The 11,769-nt window shown below is 31.5% G+C and overlaps 2 protein-coding genes and 1 long non-coding RNA gene across 15 annotated transcripts; all 3 read right to left on the bottom strand.

Annotated features, from left to right (window-relative positions):
* Positions 1-182: 182 nt before the first annotated feature.
* LOC137828054 (Plastid-lipid associated protein PAP / fibrillin family protein) lies at positions 183-3,701 on the bottom strand. 13 transcript variants are annotated; one of them, XR_016522867.1, is made up of 11 exons: positions 3,307-3,701; positions 3,174-3,227; positions 3,000-3,074; positions 2,436-2,555; positions 1,628-1,819; positions 1,409-1,497; positions 1,226-1,318; positions 1,040-1,093; positions 869-945; positions 505-612; positions 183-425 (listed from the first exon to the last, which is right to left on the bottom strand). XR_016522867.1 is itself a non-coding variant. In XM_068634463.2 (11 exons), the coding sequence occupies exons 1-11, from the start codon at positions 3,496-3,498 to the stop codon at positions 344-346; spliced, it is 1,131 nt and encodes a 376-aa protein (XP_068490564.1). In that variant the 5' UTR covers positions 3,499-3,701; the 3' UTR covers positions 183-343. The 13 variants fall into 13 exon arrangements, 10 of the variants coding, with proteins under 10 accessions (XP_068490564.1, XP_068490565.1, XP_068490566.1 ...); XR_016522868.1 differs by having other exon boundaries at positions 1,628-1,711; XM_068634463.2 differs by having other exon boundaries at positions 1,409-1,492.
* A 921-nt stretch (positions 3,702-4,622) lies between these two features.
* Positions 4,623-4,977, bottom strand: LOC137828046 (uncharacterized). Its single transcript, XR_011083809.2, has 2 exons — positions 4,889-4,977; positions 4,623-4,819 (listed from the first exon to the last, which is right to left on the bottom strand). It is a non-coding gene; the product is annotated as an uncharacterized LOC137828046 (long non-coding RNA).
* Positions 4,978-5,720: 743 nt separating this feature from the next.
* LOC137828045 (PRLI-interacting factor) lies at positions 5,721-8,044 on the bottom strand. Its single transcript, XM_068634449.2, has one exon. It carries the CDS (start codon positions 7,738-7,740, stop codon positions 6,184-6,186), a length of 1,557 nt encoding a protein of 518 aa, XP_068490550.1. The 5' UTR covers positions 7,741-8,044; the 3' UTR covers positions 5,721-6,183.
* Between the last annotated feature and the right edge of the window lie 3,725 nt (positions 8,045-11,769).

Genomic DNA, 11,769 nt, shown 5'->3' with positions numbered 1-11,769 from the left:
TATCTTTATGTTCTATATTTTAAAAAATTATATGTATTTTTGTGTCTTACATTTTAAAAATTATACTTATTTTCGTATTCTACACATATATCTAAAATTACACATATATATATATATATATATATATATATATATATATATATATATATGTACGTGTTATATCATCAGTGTAGTTACATAGATTTTGAGTTTGAGTGTAAAATCTGATGAAAATTATAAAATCCACATAATGGCGCTAAAAAGAATTAAAGCAGAGTTGTACATCCTTGTTGTTGCCAAGGAAAGTTTAATACACAATTTACCAGTCTTCATTTACAAAAAAATCTTATACTTTTATGTTACTTCATCTCAATGCATCCGTGCGAGCATGTACGAAAAGAATATTATTGTATCCCCGGCTAACTCTGAGCTTCTCGTCGCTGTATCTGCAAAGGAAAACTCAACTAGTAAGACAAAACCCAAATCTACTCTATAGATGGATTAACAATGAATATGCCATCTTACAGAAGCTCCAATATGAACTTGTTTTTCACTTGTAGGGGATATCCGAATGGACCACCAATTATGGCTGCATCATCCATCGTAACGTCATACAGTCTGGACCCAGTCTTTCTGTCAATTTTAGGCCAAAATGTTAGCAAAATTCACCATTCAAGGAACACTATAGATAAGATAAGACATGTTAACTATGGTTAATTCCTACAAATTCCCACCGCAAAGCTACAAAAGAAGTCATTATACATATCTTATCCAATGCTGAATCCTAAGGTTCTCCACTGTATTACCACTACATGCCTTCTTCCTATTTCCTTTGTTTTGAGAACCCTCACATAAACAGTAGTAAACATGAAAAATAATAGAAACTTACACAAAATTTCCAGTCATGGAGAACTTAAGCCCAAGCAAGATATCAACAAGGATCTTTATTCTTCCATCCTTGATAATCTGCAATGCCCATCATTATATATACAAACTGAAGATGTGAAGAAGCATATGTAGATAATAGAGGTAATGTAAATGTGCAAGATGAATCCCATACCTGCTTGCCCATCAGCCCATTCACCGCATTCTCTATCCAACTATCCGTTACAGTCTGCAGATAGTAAATTGTTTAATAGGAAAAAAGCACTTTGCAACAAAAATGTACACATTTTAATGAGCTCCAATCAGTATTGACAAAAAAAGTGATTGGGAATTGGCACTCCTTTAGATTTCCAAAATCTACCTGCGAATTCCACATCATCTGCCACTCACCCTCTTCTAGCTCCGGTTCTTCTTGACCACTGTTCTGCTTTAAGGAAATAAGTTCTTCTATTGCCTGTGGGAGTTGAGAATGTGAAAAACAGTGACAATTGAAATATTCCAGTTGTTTATTAAATTATACAAACAGAAAAATCGGCAGTCTGACCTCTTTAATACCCTTCCCTGAGGAAATAGCAGTCAATAACTTTTGCCTTGGTTCAGTTTGCTTCTGTAACACAAATGTTGTTCCCTGCACTATTGATATGTTGCTAATAATTCTCAGAAATATAAAACGTATATAGAAAAATACTTTCATGTTATTGACAATTAAGCACTTTATGAAAAAGGCTACTAGAAGGTGTTTCCAGTGAAAATGCCTAATCACCTTATTTCCTCTGGAGATACGAAGGTTTCCCGAATTGGACAAATATGTGGTGTCTAACCAACCTTTTGCTTCATCTCCAAGTAGCTTAAATGGAACCGGATACGGAACTTTAAATGGAAGAAATTTAAAAGAAAAAGCAGCTCTGTCAAACCTAAAAAGGATTCTTTTTCCATCTTCAATTGATGCTGCCGCCTAAAAACAATAACTAAAACAACTAAGGCCCTGTTTAGCACCATTAATTTAGGACTGCTTCTTCTTCCACTTTCATATCTTTTTCTCTCACCTCCATAAATTTTTAAATTCTAAAAATGTTTTTATGTAATATTCTGGATTTCATGAAAGTCTTTTTCTAAATTTATAATTAATTTTTGGATTATGTAATCTAAAAGTTTTTTTACACAATCTGAAACTACTATAAAATTCAAACTTTATATGTATTATATAATCCAAAATACTTTTTTTTCAAAATATATTCTGTATTACATAATAATTTCAAATCTGAAATTAGCTTCTAAATTATATAATCCGAAATATATATAATATTTTTAAATTATTTTTGAAAGGAGGTGACACAAGAAACATAAAAAGGCATTTTCATATATTTTGTATGGGTGGCACAAAAAGCATATGGAGGTGGAGGAAGAAGCACGCTTAATTTACTAATATGGACTACAGGCAAAGCCTCTTAAGCTAAGGGCTTCAAAGAGATTCAGAGGTACCAAGTGTTGTAAAAATAGAGTTAAAAATTAAATTTTACTCAGAAATGTGTATTAGATTTGTAACTTCAATTTAATTTATTTCGTATTACCTCCACTTTGAGCTCACCGATAGCATCAGAAAATGACACAATATTGCACACGCGTGGATCATTTGTTCGAAGATAAACCTCTTGAAATACACTAAAAAAGTCAACCCCGACGAAGGTTCTCTGAAAGTGCAGTATAGAATACCAATTGAGACACACTTCATCAAGCAATTTACAGAGTATGTCTTTAACAGGTCATGTCACACACTTGTTATGGAGGTAGCTTGACAAGTCAAAAAATTTATCACACCACGCCACAATTCTTAATACTATTATTTTAATACCTACTCTTTATTATATACATTTATTTTTAAACCTAACATCATCAAGAAGAAGAAGAGTTGTATAGAATTTTTGAAGTTTTCAAACAATCATTTTCCGAAACTATTATGAAGTTGAGGTGAATTTCAGTCTAATATGCCTAAATGTACACACTGAATCCCATGTAGTGAAGGATACTATATGCTGCCCTAGCCGTTAGGGATTTAACAAAGTGTCTATCAATAACAAGTTAAAGCCATTAAACCATTACTGCAACATCCAAGAAGAAAAAGCATGTCACAGAACCTGAATTGGCGATGCTGTTCCGGGTCTTGTGGTGAAAATTAGCTGCCAGCGACCCTCGATCAAATTGGAGTTTGTCTGCATGATTTACTTTCATGGATCAACGGAGAAATACAAGATAACAGATATTTAGAGAGAGATTATGCGTAGAAAAGCATTGAAGTATGGAAGACGAACCGGATCGGGCACACCCCCCAAACGTTCGAGGACTTGAACAGCACGCTCAACAGCCTGATAGAGAGAAAAAAAAAAGAGAAAGAAAAATGAACGGTGAATGGTGAATTGGAAAAGGAATTGAAGGAAGCACTACATTGAGCTGCTGAGGAGAAGAAGAACGTCCGCGTCCCTGGATGCCAAGAAGGGCTTCGATGAGTGAGTTTTCAGATTCGGTAAACGATATTTGCTGAACGCGAGAACACCCGAGCACGAAGCGATCCTTCAATGGCTTTGGAGAAACGAGAGTTGAAGGGTGAAACCCTAGATTTAGAAGATTCAGAGCCATTAGGGAGAAAGCTGGAGCTTCCCCTTTTCTTTTCTGTTATGTGCACAGTAACTTGGCGCCAAGATCAACCTGCATACGTGGCAAAACAGCAAGGAAGATATAGATAGAATATGGCTTCTCTGCTCCACTTCCACTGTCCACACATCCAGATTACAAACCCATTCATTTTTATTACACAATATCTCTATGGCTTTATGAACTATAGACACCAATACTCATACACATACATTTCTATATTATAATTATAAATTATATAAATTAATAAAAAAAAATATGTACACAACTATGTTTTTTTTTAGTAAAAAATGTTTTTTTATTATTGATTTAAAAAGATTTATTCTTTATTTTTATAATCATAATAAAAAATTATACAATAAAATTGAGTATTTAGAAAATTAATAGTATTTTTTTAAAAAAATTATACTAAAATTATGTTAAAATTATCATAAATTAACAAATATTTTTTGAATCGAACACTTCACTATACATCACTGTCCTACAAGAATCCTACAAGTGTTGTTGTTCGATACGTGTCCTAGAAGAGTTCTACTTGTTCGATACGTGTGTTACGAAAGTCCTACGAGTGTCAGTGTTTGATACGAACAATTTAAATTCTAATTACAAAAATATGTAGAATTAATTTATTTAATCTTAAAATGTTAAATGTAATAATCTATAATGTAATAAATTGTTTTTTTGTTATAATGTAATAAATTGTTGTTTGTTATAATGTAATGAATTGTTTTTTTGTTTGATAAGTTGTTCAAAGGCATCATATAGAATGATTAAATTAATCATCATTTAAAAGTCGTTTTTAAATAAAACATTTATAATTTCCTCGCTTATATGAACTATAGCGTTACTTTCGCGACCGAAATTGAATAAAAACATCGTTGAAAAAAACCAATATTTTGCCAACACCGAATCTATATTATCTGAAAATATAGTAAAACACTATTTTTAACTAAGCAACAACCACGAAAGTGATCAACACTTCAAACACAACTTTAAAAGAAACAGTGGTAAAGAATAGAAAAACAACATCAACATTAACGACAGCATGAAAGTCAGGTCAAAACCATTGAAATTAAGTGGCTGCGGAACGAACTGAAATCACAAAGGTGTAATTGGAATAACACGATGGATTCAACATAATTTTTTCCATCCATTTGAAAAGTTTGCATAGGTCAAACCAAAATACACGAAATCAGCTCCTTCGCAATACCAAGCATCTAAGCCCAAACATCTCGGTCAAACAATTCTTTTGGCTTTGTTGAGAGGCCAAATGCAATTTTGCAGAGCCTGCGGGCCATAGTAGTATCTGCAGACAAGATGAAGCAGTTGAAATGGCAACTATTGTATCAGAAGAGATGACTTTGATTCTTAATACCATGTAACTACAAAGTTAGCCACGTAGGCCTATTTTACAGCTTTTGTATTGTATGGCCAGCGGCAAATACTATCTGTAAACACAAGAAACAATGGTTAAATATATAATCTATACACGCAAAAATAGATTAAAAAAACAGATGAACAGTGAAGAGAAACAGACACGGCAAAAATGATCGTATACACAACTCTGTTGTGTTTATAACTAAGAACTAAGAATTCGAAGTACAAAGAGAATAAGGAAAACAGAAGTATTAGAGAAATTACCGGCAAAAAAAAGTTCCATTTTCTCTTTTGAAATAGAACCCCTAAAATACCAAACCCCTCCTCCATCATCATCCATCCAATTCCTTGGGAAGATCCAACACAGTAGCAATTCGAACACCAAATTGCGAAACCAGATCTCCCTTCGCAGTAGAATCTGGCAGAAATACTGCTTTCCATCAAACTCAAGTCCAAAGCCACCGAAAAATTTAAGAGCATTACCACCAAGTTTCACATCACACTCGATACAAAAGTTCTCACAGTTGTCACATAGTTACGCTAAAGTAATAACTCACATGCGTAAGAGAAACTTATGGATTATAAGAATCTATTAAAAAACTCAGACTTATTTTATAATTACATGACTATGCGTTATAACAGAAGGTCGTAAACGGTCCATTATGAAAAACTTTTCTCGTTAAAAAGATGGATTCTATTCAGCATTCTCCTATGAAGTTCACCATGGTAGAATAGTGAAAATCTCGAATATTTTTAATAAAAGAAAATAAATCGATAAAGTGGAATAAATTAATCTTCCTAAGCAAGAGGAAACGGAAAAACCAACAAAATACACAAAATCAATTGCATGAAATTAACTAAAAGTAGAATCAGTACACATTAATCATTAGTTCTCCTAAAAAATTCACAGGTTCTTTACATCCTTATAAGAACACTGTGGCATATTTAATCCCTTGTACATTAAATGAACCTGCAAACTCAAGGATCTCTTACTATTTTTCGAAAGACCTACCCTACCCTGGAAGGAAAAAGAAAAGGAAGGAAACTCAGGTCCTATAGCCCTTATGGTCCTCATTATGTCCATGAGATGTGACAACGAAAAACAAAACCACTAGTCCTCCCATCCCAATCTTTCATTTTAACAAACCATACAAATTATAAAAAAAATAGCGACAAAATAAAAGCAAACTGCTAAACTACGATCTACAAATACCAACATTTATGCATTAAAAAGTTTTAGAGTTTATTTTACTCTAGCCTTCCCCTCAAAAGTATTCAGATGAACAACCCATGCTAACATGGGACAGACGAGTCATCATCCCTGGCAGTCTCTGATGTTGTCCCAACTACTTGACTCTTGCTTTCATCCTTCTCGTTTAAGACGAAGTCCTTTTTATTTTCATCAGTTGCTCCTTGACTTTTAGATTCGTCATTTATGTCCTGCATTTCAAAATCACCACTTTCTTTGTTATCCATTACATCATTTTCTTTTGAAAAACTTTTATCAGCCAAACACTGTTGTGTCACTCCTTCATCCTTCAGCTCATCCTTTTCCTTCACTGCATCAAACACACAGTCACTCCCCAATTCATTACCTCTGACCCCATCCTTCTCCGCAATAGCCTCGTTTGGAACAGACGCTTCCATGAAAACATTATCTACACCTTCAGCCTCTGATACCCCAACATTGTTCAACTTAGCATTGGCCTCAATACTTCCATCTCTCACACTGTCAAGCACTGAGTCAACCATCACCACATTGTTCTCAATTCCCATAACCGGAACATCAGAGCCACCCTCACTCTCATTATCAGACCCATTTTCCACCACTTCCTCATTGACATCTTCAACAGCTTGGTTCTGCCTCTCAAGATACATCAACCTCCTTCGCAGGTCGCCCAACTCTCTCTCCATCAGGAAAAGGCGCTCCTTCAACGTCAAGTTCTCCTCCTCCAACTGAGCTATATGGGAATCCTGATCATCAACCCTATTCTCTAACACATTGTTGTAATCCACTCCATAATTGGGGTATATCATTTCAAACCGACTCAAATCGTGATCCAGCCTCCTCTCCACCTCCACATGCTCCTCCACATCACTCTCACTCGAGCCACCGTCTTCCTCGTCCTCATAATCATGAACATCAGCCTCATTTCCCGGTGATCGAAGTCTAATCAGACCCTTCATCGTCCCATATCCATCAACACCCCACTCCTCCTTCGCCATATCACCCAACACCTCCCTCGACGGCGACAATATAGGCGTGGGAAGCACTGCGGGGGTCACAGGGCATGGTGAAACAAGAGATGCTATGCCACCGGACTTCTTCGCACGAATAATAAACGAGGTCGTATTCCTAGGGGCGTATGGAGCAAACCTATTATTAAACTTCTTTTTGGGATAGAACTTACGCGCTTTCAAGCGATTTTGCGATTGCAACTCGTTCAGCGTTGGGGGTTGGTAACCCGCGACACCGGTGTTCGGATTACTAAGAGTTGCCATTCCACTGGGATTGGGTTTATCCATTCTCCTAGGGTCCTTGCGTTTGTCAGTCATCTTCTTCCCCTTCCAGTTACTCCGGTAATTCGGTTTCATAGGGTTCTGAAACTTCATGGCAGGGTCCAGAGGAACTTGCTGAGACCAAACCTTGTAACCGCGATTCATCATCGGAGGCAGAGACTGGTTCATCATAATCTGTGATGTCTTCATCTGAGGCTGCGCTTGCTGATTCATCCCTTGATTGTGCGAGAGCATCTGAGGTTGCGACTGGCCTATTATCTGCACCTGATTCATCATCTGAGGCTGGTTCATCTGGTTCAAATTCATCATCATCTGCGATTGGTCGTTCATCGCAACGAAAGTACGAAACCCTATGCTAAACCGTTGCAATTACAAACGTAACGGCCGGAAACGAAAATACAATCGCCGATCGCGAAAACAGGCAGCGGAAAAAGAGAGACCGAAACCCTAAATTCCTTTTATCTGAAATTCAAAAAAGGGGAATATTAGGGTTTGATCTTTAAGGGAATCGACCTAAGGCTGAAATCGAATTCCTCTTTCGAGATTTTCACGAATCTGAAAGAAAACCCTGATTCCGAGTTCTTGATTTTCTTTTTCTCGAAAATTCTTGTTTTATCGCAGAAAATTTTGCTTCTGTGAGGTGCTTGCCTCAACCGAAGAGCTTTATATAGTGGGACAGGAACAAATTGACGGCTAGATCTTAATTCGATTAATGGACGGTTCAGATTGTATATTCGTGATGCACACGTGTCGCTCGTCTCCGAAAAGTTCGATCCTTGATTTCCCGTTTCAAGGTACGACTACTAAGGCCCTTTATCTCTACTTACTACTATATTATTTATTTTTTACCACATTAATTATGTAAATTTATTAATTACATATTTATTATATTAAAATTTCAAAAAATACCTAAAATTAACTATGCATGTGTTTTGCTAATCAGGGCTTTTAATTGTTAAAACCATTTATTTTGTCATGCTTGGAAGTAATTAATATCATAAAAATTGAAATACTAAATACCAAATATTAAGAAGATTAAATTAGATGTTTGATAATTGATATTAACGAGCTACCATTTAATGATTAAGATAGGTAGAATAAATATTTTTTTGTCATTATTTGTTTGTGCAATTCTTATCTATAATTTCCACTAAATTAAAATAAGGAAAATCATTATTTTTTATTCTGACTAAGAAAGTTGGTTAATACTATTTAAAAAATTCTCAATTGTTCTCCATTAAAAATATATAAAAATAGAATATCAATTAATTAAAATTTATTTTTCAAACACTGTCGTTGAATAAGATTAAAGTAGTTAAAAATTGTTTTTGTATTTGTGTTCTATTTTTTTTTAAACTTGTAATTGAACTGGTCCAATGCAAAACTATATTGATCTAATGCAAGTGTTATTTTAGGAAAAATTAGTTGTGTCAAGATTTAGTTTCTTATTATACAGTTACATTAAATACTTATAAATAAAAAAATTTATAGCGGTCTTATCTAGTTCCAGTAAATTTGACTTCAATATACATGTGATCCCTGCAAAATAAATAATGAGAATATTTGCGTTAAAATATATATATATATATGTATTTATAATAATATATACAAAAAAGAATTCCATTTTAATGTAACTTATTGGTATTAAGTAGTATATTGAGTAAACTATATACTTTTATAAATTAACAAATTATTGGTATTATTAATATAAAAATATATTAAATTAAATGTTTTAACAATAATAAATAATTATTTATTATATTGAGTAAGGTTTTTTTTTATATATTAAAAGATTATTGGTAGCTAAATTATTGAATACTTTAAATTTTAAATTTAATAGTAAAATATTACTACATATTAGATATCAATTTATAAATTATTTTGAAATTTTTATTAATGATATAAACTAATTTAAATATTAATAATTTTTTACTTTATTAATAAATATTTAACTTAATATAATGATTAATTATATTTTATCACTATATTATCTTTTTTTAATTATTTTATTATAGTGTATGATATAAAAACTACTTTTAATTTTCTAGTAAATTGTTTTGAAATATTAAAAATGCAATTAAAAGTAAAAAAAAAATTATAGATGGTTAAAATTTTAGGAATAGAAAGATGAAAATTGAGCTAACGATTAAATTAAGTCACTTTAAATTATATACAAAAATAAAGAGTTAGGTATATATTTTATATCTGAAACATATACGAGGGATTAAGATTTTTATGTGTTAATTTAATTTAGGTATGTGTCATATATTAATTGTCGTTAATGGGAAATAAGTTTAAAGTGGTGGTGTAATTAGTATAAATGTTTAGAAAATTTTAGCTTGACCTTATAAATGAGTTAGAAACAAAGGGTTTAGAAAGTAATATGAAAAACACATTTTCTCTTTATTCTTCTTCTACTGTTTACTTGTGTCAGTAACTATACATTTGTTCTTCATTCTTAGGATTTTGTTGATTCCGAGTCAACCATGAGTAAAGTACAACACTGGTTTCACTAGTTTGACTCTTTTTTTTTCTTCTATTGGGTCTTAAATCACATGCATGCATGATTTGTAATATGTGAGTTTAATTTTATTTTTTTTAAATTTTAGTTTGATGTTATGTTTTTCTATGGTTACATTTTTTTTTTAACTTTAAGTTGTTTGTGTCATTTGTACTTTTGATTCATGATTTTTTTTTTCCAGTGTCTGATTTTCTTAGTCTAAAAAATCTAAGGTAAAGGAAAAAAAAATCTAAGGTAAAGGAAGCTAAATATTAATTATTAAGTTTGTTGATGATTTTTTTATGTATTAATCACAGAAGGTAAAGTAATATCATGTTATATTTTTTATGTTTATCAAACGGGGACTTATAAAGAATTGAAATTGTTGCTCACCAAAAAAATTGTAAAAAAATCATAACAACATGGTTAAATATGTTTTTAAAATAATACGAAATATTGTTTTCTCTTTAGTCCGAATATTAACATCTGAGTATTTGTAGTATAAAAAAAATAATATAATAGATCATTATCTGTCTAAAATGATTGTAGGTTTTCAATTATTGATAGTTTTTTTTTTTAAATAGTTTGTTTAAATTGTATATTGATGTCCATCGTAACTAATTACAATAGGTTGATGAAGTGAAATCTCAAATTGAACAAAATTCACATACACACAGACCTATTTCAATCATTTTCATACTATAAGTACCTAAATGGTTTGAATTTTGAACTAGTGACAAAAACTAATTCTGTGTTATAATACAAAAACGGAACACATATTTAACCCTAAAAAAATTTATGATTTGTAACCTTAATATCTTTAATGTCTTCGTTAAAAATATGATTTGTGTGATAATGTAAAAGTTATTTAACCATCACAAAATAGTGTGATGTGTGTCGAATGATGAATATAAAAAAACTTTAAGTAATGATTTAAGCCAAATAATTTCACAATTGACAATGACCATATAATGGTATTCAACATCCATTGAAGATCGAGAAATTTATGACTTAATCTTTTGAGAAATCCGAGAGACGCTCAATACAGGTAACTAGTAAGTGTAGAGTTTTGTTTTTGTAAACCAAAAATACTTTACTTTACACATGATGACTTTTTTATAATAAATAATTATAGTGTGTTTCTTTGACACTTTGCATAAAGCGTTTTCAAGCGCAATAAAGTTCAAGCAAGTGATGGTGAGTGACCAACTAATAATCTATGATAAGTAAAATTTTAGAAAAAATGGATTATAAAATTATTGAAGTTATCAACTAGTATGAAAACAAACACAATCTTAAGAAGTCAATTGGTGATTTTATAAATGGTTTTGTACCAAATAAATTGTCTTAATAAATAATATGAAACACATTTATATTTATATTTATGTAGAGGAATAAAGAAGTTAACAAGTCTAAGTAATGTCAATACCAATAAAATATTTAAACACTTTTATTTATTCTTTGTGTGCTAAGAGTAAAATCGTCTCCAACAATAACAAGTTAGATAAGAATATAAAAACATATAATGTTTTTAAGAAATAATAACGAATAATTATAAATAAATGGTTTTTACCTATTTTTTATCTCGTTCATTAGTCATGTATTAATTTTTAATATGAAATTGTTATAATTTTTATATTTACAATATTGACTTATTTTATTGAATATGCCTAATTTTTCTTCCTATTTGTACTGTTGAATGTGTTTTGTCAAAATTTCAGTACACACAATAATACAAAAATTGATATAAAAACTTATTTTAAATTTAAAAATCTAAACTTATAATCAAATATAAATTAAATCATTTTATAATAATATCCAACATGTACAACGTCAATTAAGAAAAAAAAATCCTAAAA

This window comes from Phaseolus vulgaris, chromosome 7 (genome assembly GCF_051622355.1).
Source record: "Phaseolus vulgaris cultivar YP4 chromosome 7, ASM5162235v1, whole genome shotgun sequence".
NCBI classification, from domain to species: Eukaryota; Viridiplantae; Streptophyta; class Magnoliopsida; order Fabales; family Fabaceae; genus Phaseolus; species Phaseolus vulgaris.
The sequence above is the reverse complement of the archived record's forward strand: the minus strand, read 5'-3'. Positions and strand labels throughout refer to the sequence as shown.